This window comes from Chaetodon auriga, chromosome 21 (genome assembly GCF_051107435.1).
Source record: "Chaetodon auriga isolate fChaAug3 chromosome 21, fChaAug3.hap1, whole genome shotgun sequence".
NCBI lineage: Eukaryota > Metazoa > Chordata > Actinopteri > Chaetodontiformes > Chaetodontidae > Chaetodon > Chaetodon auriga.
Window position 1 is genome coordinate 1,592,501 of NC_135094.1, and position 20,000 is coordinate 1,612,500.

General features: G+C 46.0%; 1 protein-coding gene across 1 annotated transcript in view; it reads right to left on the reverse strand.

Annotated features, from left to right (window-relative positions):
• Positions 1 to 2,056: 2,056 nt before the first annotated feature.
• Positions 2,057 to 20,000, reverse strand: part of LOC143339742 (sodium channel protein type 5 subunit alpha-like) — a 105,114-nt gene continuing 87,170 nt past the window's right edge. The window contains exons 23-28 of the mRNA XM_076761157.1: positions 18,179 to 18,454; positions 13,447 to 13,500; positions 12,770 to 12,907; positions 12,573 to 12,677; positions 11,823 to 12,093; positions 2,057 to 8,664 (exon numbers count right to left, since the gene is read on the reverse strand). Of these exons, the coding sequence (XP_076617272.1) occupies positions 7,358 to 8,664; positions 11,823 to 12,093; positions 12,573 to 12,677; positions 12,770 to 12,907; positions 13,447 to 13,500; positions 18,179 to 18,454 (2,151 nt within the window). The 3' untranslated portion in view covers positions 2,057 to 7,357. The remainder of the gene's footprint in view (positions 8,665 to 11,822; positions 12,094 to 12,572; positions 12,678 to 12,769; positions 12,908 to 13,446; positions 13,501 to 18,178; positions 18,455 to 20,000) is intronic.

The window sequence follows — 20,000 nt, forward strand, 5'->3', positions numbered from 1 at the left end:
TAAACAAGTCAGCACAAACAAACACACACTTTCTCTTTCTCTCTCTCAGGTCAGAATCTTGCTCAAGGGCAACGAGGCAGTTCAGAGAGGACAGCGTGTGTTCGTGTGTGTGTTCGTGTGTGTGTTTGCGTGTGTGTTCGTGTGTGTGTTCGTGTGTGTGTTCGTGTGTGTGTTCGCGTGTGTGTCCAGTCACATCACATCATCAGCGGTCAGATTATCGATCATTCCACTGACACTAAATAAAATCATATCAATCATTTTTCAGCTTCTCAAACGTGAAGATTCGCTGTTTTTCCACTTTATGTTTCTGTAAATTAAAAAAATTCAGACATTTAAAAGAGTAAAGAAACAAAAAGCAGCGATGAGGCGAAGAGGAAGAAGAGAAGAAGAAACAAAAGCAGAGAAGCAGACGAATGGAGGAGAAAAGCAGAAAAACAGACATGAACGGCTGTTTGAAAGTCCTTTAAACGAATTAAAACTCACCTTAAAGAGCAGCGACGTGGGATCACTGTCTCAATGTCCGTCTCTCAGTCACGTCTGACTTCCTGTTCCAGCTCAAAGCTCATTGGTTCCTCCTGAATCTTTGAAAACACCTCACAAATCTACGGTTTCATTTCCCAGAAGACTCAGTTCAGCTCATTGTGGTTGTTCTCAGACAAACAGGAGGACACACAGAGTCTGTTGGACTATTTTCAGCGGCGGATGAATCCACATGTGGCGCTGTAGTGAGTGTTCATGGTGACGAAGGAAGATGTCTGAACATGAGTAAAAAAAAAAAAAGAGAAAATCATCTCATCCTGAAAAATCGGGAGGAGGAAGAGGAGGAGGAAGAGGAGGAGGGATGGAAGTAAAGCGGAGGGGACGTGAAGAGGAAGAGTACCAACAGACGGTTTTCCAGCAGCAGCTTCAAATGTCCTCAATCTGCTCTGACACACACACACACACACACACACACACACACACACACACACACACAGTCAGACAGCATTACATCATGAGTTCGGCTTCATGACACAAACGGGCAGCGTTGGCGGCCTGGCGAGGCGAACCCGCGTGCAGCGTGAGATGGAGGGAGGAAGCCGCAGAGAGACGGATGAAGACGAGCGTGCAGAGTCGAGGTTGTGTGCAAAAGCAATCTGCCGCGGGGGGCGAGTCCTACCCAGCGTGCCACGAGAGACACCGGACGCCATGAACCCGCCCGTCTGTCTGAGAAAACGCCTCCGATCTGCTGACGTCACAAACCGCAAGGAGGAACCAGGGAGCTGGAGGGCAGCGGAGATCAGACTGAAGGGGCTTCACTCCGAAATAACCCAGAAATGTTAGAAAAGGTCACAGAGATCATTGAACATCGTTTCATCAGTTTGATCCGTTCCGTCTGTTACCTCAGCGTCAAATGAAAACATGGCGCCTTCCAGGTGAACAGAAGCAACGTCGTGGACGCCGTAATTCATTTTTTGAGAGGGAAGATCTGCTAGCTGCTGCTGCTGCTAGCTTGTAGCTTTGGCTAGCTTGTAGCTTTGATTACAAGCTAGCAGGACGAGGTGAGTTAATGTTGGTAGATAATCGTTCCTCGTGATGGCGGATGTTCTGCCGCAACGTCGGCCTACAGGATGCGCGCTAACGAGAGCCTGACCAGCTGCTAATGAGGTCTGGCTCATCCAATCACGTTGTGATCGCTGTGTGTCGCTGTGTGTTCTACGTGCACACAACATTTTAAAGGTGTTGACGTTCGTGCCGCTCAAACCTCTCCAGGTTATTTCAAAACTTTCCTTGAACGTGAAAATGACTCACCGACTCGCTCAGCTTACGAACCGCGAGCTGCACGGCTAACTGAGCTAACTAGCAAACAGCAGCTAGCAGCGACAGCAGCAGTTAGCGGTGATTCTGGTTATTGTGGTGAAATGCCGCCCCCTGGTCTTCGACAGGTGACATCACACCTGTGAAATCCTCGACAGCACACACACACACACACACACACACACACACACACACACACACACACACACACAGCAACAATAAAATAAAACCATCAGAACAGATTCAGTATTAAATTTTTTTCTCGTTTATTACAGGAGGCTTTTGTTTTATATACAGACATGTATTTGCAAAATACTAAAAAGTATTTCAACTCAAAGTACTAAAAAGTATATATATTTATATATATTCATATTATAATCGTTATAATTATTATTATTGTCTCTAAAACACCAAGGTGGGGTCACTGAGGCACGGCTTTGCCTCCTTTACACCGAGGTTTCACCGGCGAGTTTCTGCCCACGGTTGCAGAGCGAGAGTCCCACTGAGGTCGGAGGGAAACCTTGTAACTTGTTGTTTGTCTCATTTCTGAACGTTTGAAAAGAAAAACGTTGAAAATATGCAAACATGTAAAAGCTTTATTAACTAGCGATGGAAGGAAAACCTCTTGAATTTGGACTCGACAATGATGCGTTCACTTTAGTCGTAAAATTAAGTTGTTTTTCTTTTAATAATTGGAATTTTGGACTTTTCCTCTCCAGTTTAATCTTTGGAGTTACAAGGTTTTCACCCTCCAACTGTGATGTGTGTCCTCTCGACTTTCTCCAGCAAAAACACAATAAAACTGCTTGTATCAATAAACCTCTTATCTCCAACTCAATGGTTTATATTTATCAACTGGATGTGTTAGTGAGGGAATGTCAGCAGCTTCATTTTGTCTTCAAATCGACGTTAACAATGAGAGAAATGTTCCCAATTTCAGCTGAAATAAAAGACAACTCTGAGGTGTCAGGAAGGGACACATTCAACGTATTCTCCCCTCTTTTCCTGAAAAAGGCAACTTTCTCGAGATATGAGGTTTCAGGGGGTCTGATATGAAGCTGGAAACCAGTTTGTCAACCGTTGTGAAACCAGTTGCGGTGTAAACGGGGCGACGGTGGTCTAAGCAGTGAGAGGACGCCTGGAAAAACCAAATCCGTGACGAGGAAAACGTAAAAACATGGTTATTATTGTCCTCATACTGTAAATAAGATCCAGCATCACTCACTGCCTGTTTACATACGTAACTGTTGTATTGCATGTCTCACACAGTTAATAGTAACAATAGTAATAATAACGAACAATGAAACCACTTGTTTTCTGTGCAGTTCCTCCATGTCGGGACGTAGATGTTTGTCGTTCTGTTTGAAGGTGACGAAGCAGCTTTTGGTTTTGAACGGGGGAAAGAAGGCAGGAAGGAGCAAAGGTTCTCAGAGTTTGTGTTTAACCCCCCTCCCATCGTAACGTGGACTCTTCTAAACCTCCCCGTAGCACCACCTGGACTGACCCACAGCTCGGCGCTCATCTTCCTCCAGAGTTTGTTTTTGCTTACGATTGACGGACGGTTTTCTCTCCGTCACCTGTTGAGTTTTCCTTTGCTGCTCGGACTCGTCGGGGTTTGTTTTGAAGGTTTCCAGGTTTTTCCTAAATGTTTTTCACCTCCTGCAGTCAGTGCAGTTTGAAGTTCAGGTACAGAGAGCTGAAGCCGGTCTTTGTTTTAATGCTATGATTGCTTTCACACAGATTCAGGAGAACAAACTCTGAGCTTTTGACCAGCCGAGTGTCCTGATACTGACCGTAAGTGTTCGACTGCGTTTTTGTGCTCAGTGCAAACCAGAGTCTGAGGTCCAGATTCACCAAAGAGACACTGCGAGGGCATGTTGTGCATGTTTCTCCTCTGCAGTTGCTTCACTACTGATGTTGTGAGGAGGCGTGGATGCGTTTAGAGAGCTGGACGCAGTGGACGAAGTCAGCTTCCATACAGCGAGTGTTTTCCCCACAGGGCCCCCATCTGTAAAACCGTTGATGGGACAAAACCCACTTTTTCTGCCAACTTTAGTGAATCTGAACCTTTTCGACTGTTTAAAAATGTAACATCGAGAACTAAATCAGCCAATCAGCTCCCTGTGCTGCTCGACAACTTGTGAGGAGGAGTCACAGCAGTGATGGAGGGGGGCGGTGAGGGACCGTGAACCTCGTTCAGTATCAAAAAGCATAAGAATCATTTCATCAATCAACCAATCAAATGTTACACCGATCGAATAATCACTCAATGTGCCAGTCAAGCAATCAGAGAATCGACCGGTACATCAATCAATCACCACATTGTCAATCAACCAATGGGAAAGCATGGCTTGGAGTGTCGGGGTTCATATGTAGCAGGCACACTCTGGGTCTATTGCTACTGAAAACAGCCCTTCAGCACAACTGCAACCTGAAATACGCCTCGCAGCAGAGTTCAGCAGTGTCTTAAGTATTTACCTAGTTTATATGGTTATCTATTCTCAATAGAATCTAGTAGAAATAGAGTCCAGACGGTGCCAGTAAAACTGTTTTTTTTCTTTTTCCTTTTTTAAATTAGTCTAGTAAAGCGTTTAGTAAAGATCCCTCGGGCGACCACGACGACAGAGACGGAGAGAGAGAGGTTGTTCAAATATTGAGATCAAAGCAGGCTGAAGAAACGCTGTACACACACACTTTGACACTTCAGCTTCGGAAAAACGAGCAGTAACAGCTTCACGCCGCCGTCTGGAGACCACAGCGACACCGTCAGCGCTGCATCAGCGAAACCACGTCAGCTTCCGCCGAACGCTCCGAGCGTCAGCCTGCAGACGTCACTCCACAGGCGCAGACGGCGGGAAAAAGCTTCCGGAAAGCCCAGCGTTACCTAAGAACTCACTGAAAAGGTATCTGCAAACCGTTATTGCTCGACGCGGTTTGTTTTTTTTGTTTTTTTGTTTCTCTGTGCAAAATGGATGAAGAGCCGTCTCGCTCGACCTCCGCTTCTCCTCCAGAACGCAGCTAAAACGTGCAAAAATAATAAAAAAAGAAACAATCTTCCATGAAATAAAGCAACCAAACAGGAAGCAAAGTAAATAAATAAATAATGCAGTGTTTTCATTTGAAGAGTCTCTTTTCAAACTTCTCCGTCAGGGGAAAACAAGACACTTTCTGCAAATTCTTAACGTGTCAGGTGTTAAATCACTGCAGAAATCTGTCAGATCATTCAAACCATCCATCTTATTAAGAAACGAACGCAGAGGATGGCGTCTGAATAGCCGATCGGATCAGATTGATCGATCTTTTTCCCCACATTTCAAATGAAACTCTTCACATGGTTCAGTGGAAACAGGAAGCAGAGGAGCTTTTAGCATCGTCACACCGGTGTCCTGGAAAAACAGCTGCAGCCAGTTTTTAATGACTCCAGGAAGTGTGTGTGTTTACAGATGAGCCCTGTGTGACTGCTGTTATCTGATGACAGGAAGTAACTTTAGAGATTTTCCTGAAACAGTGTTCAGTTTGTTCAGTAACAAGCTTGTCAGAATCCATAATTTGAGCTGACGAATGATCACTTCCAGCGGATAAATCTGGTGATCGCCTCCATTTTTCTCACTGTCAGCAGTCGATGCCTACCCTAACCCTAACCCTAACCCTAACCCTGTGAATCTGACTGACGGGGTTTGAAGATGCGGTTTTTCCAGGACACTGATGACTGATCAAACACCAAATCACTTGATGGATCTAAAGGGGGTGAAGTCCTGATGCTGATGTGCTGAGCTGATTGTCGCACTCCGGTCAGCGCCGGTCGACACCTCGAAGAACTTAAGCCCACGTAGCCTCGAACAATCTACTTTAAGCTCTTGTGTGTGTTGAGCCGAACTCTAACCAGACGGATCGATAACGACGGCGGGTGATTTGTCAAAACAGTCCGTACAGCAACATTAAACCTCCTGATAGACAAAGAACTTCCAACGAGAGCGTCTGTAGCCCTGCATACGTTTCTTTGTTCAGGTGGTAAAATGCCATTTATCTCATGCTTAAACATATTTTTAAGAATTTATATTATTTGAATCTTTGCCAAGCTGGTCTCAAACCGGCAGGCTGCACTTTACAATGTTTATCCAGCATTGAAAAAGGTAGGTTAACTTGAGGAGTTCATGCCTTCAAGGTGTTATGATATGAGCTGTTTCATAAATAGATTCCTTTATGCAAAGCTTCATTAAATTATTTAGAATTTGATTAAAGAGAGTAACAATAAATTGACTCTGATGATCCTGAAACAGAGTTTATCTGATTTACCTGAAGTTTCTGAGCACTTTTCTTTGTTCTATCAGCCGGTAACCTCCACTTTTATCCTCATGCACTGCAGTAATGGAGGAATACGAGTCGCCTGTTCAAGTTTGTTCGTGAAGTGAAGGGAAACTAACAAAATCAACTTTAAATCTGGACTTTTGGACAAATCACCCAACAGGCAGAAAAGTGACGAACGTGAGGATGTTCACCGCCGAGGCAAAGCGCGTGCTGGAAGAGTCTGGGACGGTTTACAAAATCTCATTGTGCACTTGTTTGTTTTTGGTGTTGTCTCAAAGGTTGTTAGAGAAATCCATCCCAGACCCTTTCCCACGTGTCTCTGCTCAGGCGCCGTGACGTGACAGCATGCGTAAACTCAAAAGGACAGAACTGCCAACAGAAACGGATGAAGTTGCTTCTCGGGTTTTGACTTTTGTCCTGACCGCACCCTCTCCTCTCATCCTTTACAGCGTGGTAGTTCAGCCACTTTCTCAAAGCTAGTGCCGCTCCAAAGTCGACAGAGAGAGACCGCTTGTTTTTTCTTCACCTTACTCTAAAAAATATAAAAAATAGTAATAATCGTACCGCTATTAAAAGACTGGTAACATCAACAAAGTTATACTTTTACTACGAAAACATTTTTTAAATCACGTTGTCATTACTTCTCCTCCTCTCTCGAGTCAGAAAGCCGTCGACTGTTAACGTGCTGAGAAACACCACCAGGAACACCGTCACTCTTACAGCCAGGCCTACTCTGAGAATATTGATCAACTGTGGGAAGGCACAAACCCCCCAGGCCAATAAATGATGGATACATCTGATATAGTTGTCCTGACCCCTCTGAGCCCCTGTAGCTGAGGTCAAAGGTCAGTCAGCGTTCCGAACCCCGACTCCGGATGACACGAGAGACCCAGGAGGTCAAAGGGATCTACGCTTCTGTCTTTTACTCCAACAAAGGCAGAGTGGACTTGACAGATGGGGGTTCCCTCTCTGTTATTGCAGTTTTTCTGCTTCCCTTTAAGTAACTCCAAAAACGCTGCTGAGTTGAGTCCAGGAATCTCCACAGGGAACAGGAAATAACATTAAAGGTAGTAAATATTCCACTTTGTTTGCTCCTTACTTGACTCCTCTTGCAGTTCCATGCTCATAGCTTCTCTCTGCCGCCTTCTCAGCGTTCCTCAGCTATGGTACATTCAGTAAACAAAAGAACAAACAAGCTTAACCCAAACTGAGGATATCCTCATTTGTTAAATTTTTTGCTTTTTGGTTCCTGCTATGGTACCGTTTCCCGCTGTCTGTCAGACTCGACCACTGACGGCGACTGTTCGCTCGGTTCGCTGCCTGCAGTGTCGACAGCAATTGTTTCTGTCTTGACAGCGAGCGGGTGAAAGATCTCTGACGTGGCTCGCGTCACGCTGTCGTAGGACGGCGGGGACGAGGTGGAGGAAATTGTCTCGGAGCGCTCCATCCCTATCAAACTTGAACCATAGTTTTCCCTCATCATGGCGGCGATCAGCCCTTCTTTCTCAGGTGCATCCTCTCCGAACGCTACCTCACCACCTTCGTCGCCTTCACCTCCTGCATGTCGAGGCGTGGTGATCTGGCGGTACAAGTAGGAGGCGGCCTTCATCTGCCGCCTCACCAGGTGCCTGCGGTAACACCTCTGGATCACTGTGGCAGAGACCTCCTCCTGTTTTCTCCTCAGGGTCGTCGTGATGGGCTCATAGGAGATCTTGGATGGGTTTGCCATCATGAACTTCTCCTCCATCTGCTGCTTGAGAGCGTCCATCTCACCCGACTCGCCCAGAACGCGCTTTGTGAAGGCAAAGAGGATGTCCAGGCAGTGGATCTTGTCCCCACTGACCATGGGCAGGTCCATGGAGATTAATTTGATCTTGTTGGGTTTGGCGATGCGCAGCGGTTCTGACAGCGAGTCGGCAAAGTCCGACAGTTTGGCATACTCTATGAACTGCGTTGCCTCTGGGTCAAACTTCTCCCAAACCTCGTAGAACATCTCGAAGTCGTCCTCACTCAGTGGCTCGGTGCTCTCCTCCGTGGCCACGCTGAAGTTCTCCAGAATGATAGCGATGTACATGTTCACCACGATGAGGAAGGAGATGATGATGTAGGTGACAAAGAAGGTGATGCCCACTGATGGGTTCCCACAGTTCCCCCGGACTGTGGTGCCAGTGTGGGGAATGTTGGGGTTGCACTCCTCGGGCGAGTTGTTGAGGATGGGGCTGAGCAGGCTGTCCCAGCCGGCCGAGGTGGTGATCTGGAACAAGCAGATCATGCTGTTGCCAAATGTCTCAAAGTTGAACATGTCGTCGATCCCTGCCTGCCGTTTCACGTAGGCGAAGTTGGCCATGCCGAAGATGGCGTAGATGAACATGACCAGGAAGAGGAGGAGCCCAATGTTGAAGAGAGCAGGAAGGGACATCATAAGGGCGAACAGTAACGTCCGGATGCCCTTAGCGCCCCTGATGAGACGCAGAATCCGTCCAATACGAGCCAATCGTATCACTCTGAACAGTGTTGGTGACACAAAGTACTTCTCGATGATGTCGGCGAGCACGATGCCTGAAAAACAGAGAAGCACGTAAATCATGTATACTTGTACAGTCGCACAGATTTTATCCTACGGACCTGCAGACATTCATAGACAGATGCACAGATGCATGTATACATGTACGATTCATAAATGACCCACAGGATGGAGGTCCTGCAGCTCACTGAAGAATCCCGTTGACCCTGATTGGGGTTTCACTCAAAGACAGACTTTCATCTTAAAAGAAATCATCGTCCTGCTCTGATTTCCAACATCTGTTCGCATTTTCTTCAAAAACAATTCCTGTAATACTTTTATCAAATAACGCTGTATGAAGCAAATTCGTTCTGCACATTCATGCCGTGTTCCCACTGAACGCGATGCCGCAAGATCGCGCGACAAGATTACATACAAAGTCAATGCAAAGACGCGATTCGAGGCGTCATCGCGCCGGGCGATGCGCTGGACGCGATCGCGCGGCGCGATGGACGCGTTGGCCGCGAAAATCGCTCCCATCGCGTCGCCCCATCGCGCCATCGCTTCATCGCTCGAGTTGAAATAATTGAACTTTTGCGGCGAAGACGCGCCGCGACAGCCTATCAGCGTTGAGATCGTCAACGACGTGCTGACGTACGGACGTCCTGGTGTTCCCTCGCCGCGCAAATCAAACTGCCAGAAACAATGGAGGAGCAGCTAATTGTTGCCGTCACCGCTCACCCAGAGCTGTGTGACAGTTCCTGTCCCCTCTACAGGGTCAGGAACAAGAAAGACAAGGCCTGGGTGAGCGTGAGCGAGGTGTATGGACTATGTTGGTTAGCGATGGTGGTTTTCTCAGTCATGTTCGACGAGAGAATGAATGGCGGAAGAAATGTTGTTGTTTGGGCGGGCTCGGTGCGCGACGCGATGCTGCGACAAGGCGTTTTTTTGCATATTGGACCAGCATCAAAACTGGAGCGTGTAGCGCGACGCGATTTCATTTGACGCGCGATTAAATCGTTTTCATCGCGTTCGGTGGGAACACGGCGTCAGTCCCAAATGTGACTGAAACTGATGGAGCCTATATTTCCCACAATGCCGCTCAGTAGCACTTTTAAAGAAACCCTTCGTACCACCTAAATGCCCAAGATTTCTTCACTTTATTCACTGGTAGTCAGGTTCCTGGTCCAATCAAATGTTTTGATCAATTTCTACTTTCATGGGGTTTCACTTAGTCGTCATCGGTCATAAAATGATGCCGTACAGTATATTTACACACATCTGATGGGACTGATTTAATCTGCAGAGACCCCGTGACAGGAGAACCTATTTGCTGAATTTCTACGTTGTTCACATCACCGACAATCGATTTGCTGAAGACTATTACTTGACCAAGATTTTCTTTTATTTGAGGACATTCCTGTGAGTTACATCATCTAAAAGCTCTCAGTTTGGATATTTCAGTCTTTATGTGGCAGCTCTGCTGTGATTACAACTTGAGTAATTGGTTCTGGAGGGCTGAGCCGTCGTTCCCTCGAACAGCAAGTCAAACACTGTAATTCATCCATCTTTTCCTTGTTATCCGGGAATGATAAACTGAAAGAGGAGCTGGCCTGTCATCACCAGACCCCCCCCGCCCACCACCACCACATCCACACACACACACACACACACACACACACACACACACACACACACACACACACACACACACAATCTTTCATCCGTCCCCCTGTGTTGAGTTATAGGTGATGGAAGGGCTGAGCAGGGGGGAGTCGAGAGGGAATCACCATCACATCGTACATCAACTCAGCTACTGCCCCATCCTGACGTCTTTCTCACACACTCACACACACACACACACACACACACACACACACACACACAGCTGATGTAACAGGTCAATCATGTTTGATTTGTCTCCAGGGACCGCCCTCTGGCAGCTCTGATTGCTGCTGTTACCTTCACCTCCCCCAGGCAGCCTCGTCTGAGCACGCACACAACACACACCCACACGCAGGCACACACTTAATTACACACACACACAATCTTGTCACAACACTGATAGCTAAATTACCTGCTTAGGTTGCTCTGTGCTGCCTCTGTAGACTGCTCTGTCATGTGTGTTTAGTGTGTGTTTGGTGTGTGTGTGGTGTGTGTTTGGTGTGTGTTTGGTGTGTGTGTGGCTGTATATGACCACACTGGACCTTGGTGCAGGGTAAAACATCAAGGCCACCCGGATGGTCACTTTGTTGACAGATAATTGTCAAGCAGACATTACATTGCTTCCTGCTATCACAGCTGATGCCTCACACACACACACACACACACACACACACACACACACACACACACACACACACACACACACGCACACACACACACAGGCACTGCATGTGTGCACATTTGAAGAATGGATCATCTGCATCAGCCTTTTAAAAGAAGTGGGCAACATGTCGTCGAGGTTTGAAGCCATTGACTCTTCACACGAGCAGCAGTGTCATCACATTCTCTCCTCTGATTGGTGGATCTTGTCTGTTTCTTCTGTCTGCTTGACATGTCTGGTGTGTGTTAGGGTGTGAATGTGTAACCCATGTGTTTTGCAGTCACATATGTCCTCAAATGTTCATTATTCAAGGAGTAAAAGACCAACATTCAGTCAAAGCAAACAATCAAAAACAGCTAATACCACCATTAGCTTGTAGCATTAGCTGCCACCATGCTTTTTTAAGTTTTCGGGGCTGACGACTTCTGTAAGCATCTCTCCATCTTTAAATGTTAATGACTACATAAGCAACAATCAAGGTCGAACATCTTTAGTGAGTTCAACGAGAGCTCACCAGTCAACAGTCTCATCGGCTCTGTGCAGGTGTGGTTTGATCAGATTCGAACTGTCGGCATCATCGTTTTGAGGTGATGCTAAATGCTGATTGGTTGACAGAAATGTATGGCATATTGCTCTCCGGAAGAAGCTGGTCCTGAAAGAAAGTTTCCTGGTCTTTTAAGTTGTATATTTAACCTTAACATTGAATAGACCTTCTGAAAAAAGGGACATATTTAACAACCAAAACTGCAGTTCCTCAAATGGCCACTTGAGGCCGACTCCAAAAGCAGGTCAGCCCAACTTTACAGCAGAAATAAACGTGTTTACAGCCTGGTATAAAAAAACGGCTTTGGTCTCGAGTGCCAACTAAAAGAAGGTACTTGAACTCACCAACGATGGACAGAATGACGACCACGAAGTCGAAGATGTTCCAGCCAACAGTGAAGAAGTAGTACCGCAGCGCCACGATCTTGATGAGGCACTCGATGGTGAAGACGATGATGAAGGCCAGGTTGATGTTGTTCAGGATGTGTTCCATCTGAGGCGACTGTTCGTCCGTCTCCACCATCATGGTGATCATGTTGAAGAGGATCAGCACCATGATGATGATGTCGAATGCCTGCTTCCCCGCCAGGTCGAAGAAGAAGCCCTGCAGCGAGTTCTGGAGGAAAGAGGTTTCACTCGATTTCATTATTGATTAATCATCATTTATTTATGTATCTTATTTGTTATTTGTGGTTTAATATATTTTCTTTTGCAACAAAGGCTACTATCCATTCATGCAAATAAAAGCCTAATTTCTAGGAAGTGGTCTGAATACAGCCGAGCAGCACAGAGAGCCAGGCCTGTAAAAAGGCTTCTATTGGAGACAGGCCTTTATTTCTGATTCCAGTGTTCCCAGAAGATCTAAGGACAGAATGACCCCTTTAATCCTGCAGGAACGTACGTTACGCTGAAGTTAAATTATTCATAAAGTCGAGTGTGGGATTTGTCTTCCAAACTTGGACATCTCCATCCATGTGGACAAAGACAGAAGACCATCTTTACTCATTTTGAACTCAAACTAATAAATAGCATATTTTTTGGGCCAGGTTTGGATTTCTGGGTGTTTGTGCACTGAAGCGTGTTCTGCGTTGGTACCATGGGTCTGGGGATGGGCTTCTGAGGTTTCTTGGAGCCCAGTTTCTTCATGGCGTTGTAGTACTTCTTCTGCTCCTCTGTCATGAAGATGTCTTGTCCTCCTAAGTAAACAAACAAATGAACAGCTGTTACTTTCAGCCGGACACAAACATGCGTTTCAGACTTCGGCTCCACCGTTTCGCTGCTGTGGTGCTTATCTTTCGTTTCTGCTGGTTGAAGTTATCGATGATGACGCCGATGAAGAGATTGAGGGTGAAGAAGGAGCCAAAGATGATGAAGATGACGAAGTACAGGTACATGTAGAGGTTGATCTCTTTGATCGGCTGCTCCTCCACCTGACGAGAACACACACACACACATCATTTTAGAAAGGAACACACACCCTGTTCCTCCTTACAGCCACTGGTCTCCCATCACACAGTTTTAGTCTCTCACCAGTTAATCTCATTCAAAAACACGACTGACTCCATCTGACGTCATTCCTTCATCACTGATCTCATTTATAAACTTCTTTCTCTTCACACCTGAACAAACATCTCGTCTCCCCTCATTTCATCAAAGTTCATTAAGTTTAATTTCTCTGGTTTTCGCTCCTCTTATCTCACTGTCTCTAAATGATTGTCCAATCGATTTTAAATAATAAAAAAAAACTTTACTTTTACCCAGTTTTAGTATTTTCAACTTTAATTTAATCCTGTAAAATACTTTCATTTCCATTAGTAATGACTGAATTTCATCTTTTTATTTGAGATCTAATTTCTCCTTTTTGTTGCGACGTTAAACTGATGTCGGTTCATCTTGTCTCGTCCTTTTCTTTGAGCTCATAACTCGCCATCTTTCTGTTTTTAATCTCATCTTCATCTGTTTAACTTACAGCCCGTGAATCCACCGCCGCATACATGATCTCCATCCAGCCTTTGAAGGTTGCCTTGGACACAAACAAACAAACAAACAAACAAAAACAAATAATTAAACTGACAACTGAAACCTCACTTATCTTCCTTTACATCAACACGATTTGTAAAAGCATTAGACTTCACATTAAGTAATGTACAACATCATGGACATGTGAAAAATGGTCTTTATAATCTACTGCTCCTCTTCAACAGCAGCTGTCAGCTCTGTCATCCTGCATCACTGGCTAATCCAAAAGGTTTTACAGTTTTATTGGACTGAAAGCAGAAGGAGAACCTTTTGAACCCATGAAGGAAAACTTATCTGAAAGATTCAAAATCCTGGATTTCATCAGACAGCACGTCTAATGTTGGTGTTTCATCCTGTATGAATACACAATGCTCTTCTTTTTTATGTGAGTACAGGTTTAAAAAAACTCAGCATGACTGTGAGAGCAAAGAGTATTTTTACTTTACTTTCAAAAATCCATCTGAAAACTTGGCCAATACATTTTCCAAGTAGATAGACAGATGGAGGAGGAGCTGGGTTTGATTCAGGAGGTGTCCACATACTTTTGGCCACCTGGCGTGCTCCCCGCAGCCTTCGGTAATCTACCTTCAGTACACATCCTTCAGCCCTTGACCCACATCCTTCCTTCTTTTATCTCACGTCGATCTGTTTTCTTCTGTCTGTGTGCGTCGAGTGTGTCTCTGCACCGCCGTCACCAGGATGACGTCCCGCACACTTCCTGCCCTTCAGCCAATCACTGAACAAAAGCCATTCTGAAGCAAGCTTCAGACAGAGAGAGAGTCAGAGCGCCATGGAAACGCCGCGGCTGTTTTTCTCAATGGAAGAATCAACACGTCCTTTTAAGGACTTCCTTCCTCAGCGGGGAGGAGACGGGGGAGAGAGAGAGAGCAGGGGGAGGGAAGGAGGGAGGAAGAAACTTTGGTTGTGAGTGGGCGCCTGCCGTCAATCAGCTCCACAGGTTCCCACCTGATACTGTCATGGCGAGAAAGAACCTGAGAGCGAGAACAGCAGCGTGTTTACGGGTGAGAGGATCAGCTCACCTGCGAACAGCAGCGTGTTTACGGGTGAGAGGATCAGCTCACCTGCGAACAGCAGCGTGTTTACAGGTGAGAGGATCAGCTCACCTGTGAACACCTCCAGAAACAGCCTGAGCGTCACTGTCGCTGGACGCCGAGGGAGCGTCAAGCTGAGCAAGCAGCAATCAGATATTGACCAGGTGGAAGGACTCGATTGGACAAATATTTGTTTTCAGGAATCGATCGATAGTTTGGGACCATTTCGAGGCAAAAGAGCTCGATTTTCTGTGCTTCAGAACGAGAGAAGCAGCTGATTTAAAAAAGCAAGTTTAACCATCAGACCATCAATCAGTCTAGAAAGAAAAGACTTGGATGAATGTGTGAACGGGTAAAGTTCATTTTCTCAGATTCTCATGTAGATCAAAGATAATCTGGAGTTTCTTCTTGAAGAAGAGACAAATCAAACCTGCCTGAAGAGCCGATCACACCTGTTTCACATCATTCAGCGCAGATCCTTTAAATTCGTGCTCTGATACAGATGGATTTATATCAATCTGTCACTTTGATCAGACTGATGGTCCCTGAGACCCGTCAGGGTTCAGGTCCTCAGACCCTCAGAGTTCAGGGTTCAGGTCTTCAGACCCTCAGACTTCAGGGTTCAGGTCTTCAGATCCTCAGACTTCAGGGTTCAGGTCCACAGACCCTCAGACTTCAGGGTTCAGGTCCACAGACCCTCAGACTTCAGCCTGAGCTCAGAGAAACTCGTCTTCGTCATTTTTGCACCGTGGAGATATTTCCAGATGCTAATGGAAGGGTTGCCCCCGCCAACCGTTGCCACGCCGACCAGCCAAACACAGCCAGGTGCTGAGCGACTCGTTGCTAGGGCGACTCTCGAGATCTCATTGGCTGACGGTGAAGCGACATCTTCTTCACCGTTTTTCTCCTTTTCCTCTCTTCCTCCCACTGTTCCTCTCTTTCCCTCCGTTGTCCTTTTTGTCCTTCTATCCCTCTTTTTTCCATCCGTTTTAACCTCTCGCTCCTTTTATCTCGCCCATTTTTTCTCCATCTCCGCCCTCTGACCTTTGCTCCATCCATCCCACATCTGTCCATCTTCTCCCTCGTTATTACCTCCATCCATCCCTCCATCTCTCCTCTCACTGCTGTTTCTTTCTTTCCATCTGCTGTTCGAACCTTAATTTTCTTCCTCCCTCCCTCTCTCGCTGCCTCTTCCTCCATCTCTCCACTTCCCTCCCACTTGGCTGGAGTCACTCTAAAAATAAAAGCCTCTCAGACGCTGATTGATTGGAGGCTCTCAGGACTCCCGTGGTGGGCGACGGAGAGCGAGAAAGAGAGAGAGCGAACGAGAGAAACAAAGAGAAACAGAGGAAGGAGGGAGGCCAAAGCCTGTAAGGAAAGAAAGTGAAGTGATGGACAGATGAGAGGACGACGCAGCGGAGGAAAGGTGGAGCTGCAGTGGTTGTAGACTTTGTTCATGTTGTGTTAATAAGGCAGAAAAAGGAAACTCGACCCGCCAGAGAAAGAAGAGTGATGGAGGGATGGAACGACGGAAGGCGTGAAGATGAAGTGATGTAAAGATGGTGGTCATAAGACTGATCCCCGCACCTCTGGAGGATTCATACAGCCGCCACAACAACCGTTTTTTTCATTTTATATCTTCATTTCATGTTCAGCTCTTCATCAGCGACATAAAAGGCTTTGAAAAGCTCAAAGTCTGATTTCACCTAGTGTCTCACAGCATCACACGCCTTCATTAGAGCTCTCAGCAGGCTTTATTTTGAAAGTCTAAGCGGACGATGCCAACCAGACATGATTTATTATTGCTAGCTTGACTGTGCAGCCCTGCATGTTGAAAAAAACATAAAGGGACTGATAGACAGAAAGATTCATGGAGGAAGGGCTGGATGAAAAAATGAAAGGAGGAAAAATCATGTTAAACGGCAAAATAAATGTTTAAATGTGAGTGAACTTAACGCTGTTTAAAGTGAGCTGATTAAACCTTCGCTGAACAGCAGCCACTGCGGCCACGAGTGGTAAGCATTAGCATTAGCTAACATTAGCCACCGTTAGCTTCTGGTGTGGAGCAACGCGTGTTGAACCGAGCCGAGTTATAAATCAATGTTCTTTATCGAGGACGAACGTGTTCGTTCTTCTCTCAGCTGTTTGAAGTTTCAGTTTCACTTTAATGCCAATAAAACTTGAATCAAAGATGAAGTGAAGAATCAGTTCTATCACAGAGGAAAATCATTATTCACCATCGACTGACAAACACACCTTTGGTTTGGATCACTGGTACACTTTACTTTAATCCTCCATCTGTTTAGCTATATATTCTATATTTAGCATTATATGTTCATATAATATATAAACATTCAATAATTAATGCTAAAACTGTTCTTATTGATTACAACCCTGCATACTTTAATGGTGTTAATATCTCAGCGGCTGTAAAGACCACAATAACGCATATTTTAGGATTATCGGGATTATAGATGTTAGAAGTCTGTGGATCATTCAGCCCAAACGCTGTTTCTTCAGGACATTTGTCTCCAGTTTTATCATGAAATGATGCTGTTTTTGGTTTGTACTGTAGGTGTTTTTCCTCTCGTCTGTCTTCTTTCATAAGTCCTGTTCCATGTTGAAAAAGCTGAACTGAATTAACAGATGATGAATTACAGAGGAGAGAGACACTGAGCAAGAGGAAAAAATTAAAGCGAAGACGACAAAGGCAGGGAGGGAGGGCAGGAGTGGAAAAGTCAAAAGTGAGAAAAGGTGTGGGAGGAAAATTAAGGCGAAGACAGACAAATGGACGGAAGCAAAGACGAGATGGAGGCAGAAAGTCAACCCTCCTACGGTCTGTGGTCCGCTTCCAGGAGAGGATTCTTCACTTTGTGCCTCCACGTCTTCGCTTTAAGCTCTTTGTTTGTTTCCCGTCAACGCTTCATACGGCTGCTGTGATGACGCTCTTCATCTTCATCTTCATCTTCATCTTCATCTTCATCTTCATCTTCATCTGCAGCCTGGGGGGCTGTGAGTCTCTCACATTGAGATCTGAGCTCTTAACACACGTCCTCATAGAGACGAAGACATGAGAGTTTGGAGTCCCGTGTCCTGTGAAAATCTGCGTTTTCTGGAAACATGACGGAGCTGATCGACAACAGAACAGTGAATTCACCACATTAACTTCATGAGCTAAAGCTGGGCTGCTAACTGGCTAACCGGCTAACTTAGCTCGCCACAGATACGTTGACATCAGCATGTGTGTCGGCTAATAGGTAAATCCCAGTAAACAAATTCTGACCAGCTGGATGTGATTAACGTCCAGACGGCAGCCATGTTTGCAGCCCTGACTTCACGCTTCAGTATGAAACTGTTGGTGAAGACAGCGAAGCTTTGTGTGTGTCTGCCAGCACAGTGATGGTTTCCACACGTTTCAGTGCTACTTTAACAAACTGCAGACTGACTGCTGCACAGGAATCAAGAACGATTAAACGTGATTGTAAAAATTCTTGAAACACGCTGCACCAGGACATTTTTAGCTCAACAGAATACAAACGTAACATAAAAACATTCCTAAAGTGAACTACGGTGAACTGCGTCGTCTCCTTCCCTTCCTAAAAACCCAGAACCCCAGACGGCGCCGCTCACCACTTGCAGCAGAGCCAGGTATCCGGCCCCCACGTTGTCGAAGTTGACCTTGACTTTGGTCCAGTAGAACAGCGAGGTGTCGTTGAGCGCCTCGCACTCGGACTTGTTGTTGATGAAGGCGGCCTCGTAGATGTGGCCGGTGCGGTTGACGCAGCGGCCGAACTTCCCGGCGAACAGGTTGACGCCCATGATGCTGAAGATGAGCCAGAAGATGAGGCACACCAGCAGCACGTTCATGATGGAGGGAATCGCCCCGATCAGAGCGTTCACCACCACCTGGACGGACGGACAGACGGACGGAGTCACACAGACAGAACTACTGACCAATACCTTCAGTTAGTCTTCAAGGAAACATCAAGTTTGAGTCTGTCGCTGGTCAGACTGAACTTTTACTAAAAGACTGAACAGAAACCAGAATCTTCTGTACAACACATTTAATCCTCATCAGCTTCATTGATTTCTGTAAATATCTGCTTATTGTGAATCTGATGCAGCAACACGTTTCACAGACTGAAAGATGTGGAACGCTCCAAAAACACCTGTTTGGAACATTCCACAGGTAAACAGGCTGATTGGTCACAGGTGAGAGGATCATGATTGGGTGTGAAGGAGGTGAACACATGAAGCTGCTGTCAGTGAACACACTCTGACTGGAAAGGTGTTAAATATCCAGTTTGCTGATAAAAAAAGGTACAAATCTGTGGACACACACCTGAAGAGGAGAAGACGACTACGACTCCCAGGGTGCCTTTCACTATCATCCAATCACAGAGCTTCACATTTTGACGAGTGCAGGATGGATTAAAGCTCAGAGAGCTCAGCGGCGAGAATATTACCTTCAGAGTTTCGGTCAGTTTGGGACAAATTCAGAAACTGTGAGCTTTGTTTCTGCAAACTAACGGTCACAATAAAATCCTGACACTGATAAATTATCCAGAAGATTCTTGTTTCCATGTTGAAGGAGACTGAGGGCGTCGTTCCCCTCAGATGTTCACCTGATCGACGGAACCAGAACCTGAACCTGATGTGTTCCTTTAAACTCCAGCGCAGCATGCAGTCACAGAATGACGTGAGACACAGGTGTTCGGGACATGAGGACGGCTGGACAATGTGGCCCACAAGTCTCTGAGCACCTGCTGGTTAACTGAGGCTTTAACTTCTAAAATCATTCCTCGTATTCTTTGATGTTCATGTTTGTTTTGTTTGGGATTTAAACGTCACCAGCTGAAGTCAGAGGCGCAGCAGCAGCTGTGGTGATCCTGATGTTTTAAAGGCAGAATCATTCACACCGTCGCTCCCACGGCAACTGACTGCAGCACCGTGACAACCTCGCATCGCTGGCCGCTCTGTGCGAGCAGCAGGAAGGAGAAGAAGAAGAAGAAGAAGAAGAAGAAGAAGAAGAAGAAGAAGAAGAAGAAGAAGAAGTAGAAGAAGAAGAAGCTTCATCAGTCAGACTCAAACAACTTATTAATGGTTTGTATTTGTGGGGGATTCAGCTCCTCCTGCCTGTTGGTGCTCACACAGAGTGCGAGCTGCGTCAGCTAACTTCAGAGAAAAATCAGCCACTCCAGCCCTCCTCATTATACCCACAATGCACTTCTTCTACCCAGAATCCCATGCTGAGTGAGCAGCGTGGTGCTGAGCGTGCAGCATTAGTAAATTGACATGCAAGCTAATCTTATTAGCCAGACAAAGCAGAGAGAAGAGGATCATGGGAGAGTGAAAGCTCAGACTTTATTCCCAGCATGCAACACGGGCCCTGAACTTCATGTGACTGAGAGTCAGCATCCCGCTCACCGCAGACTGAGCGTTTCACCTCCAA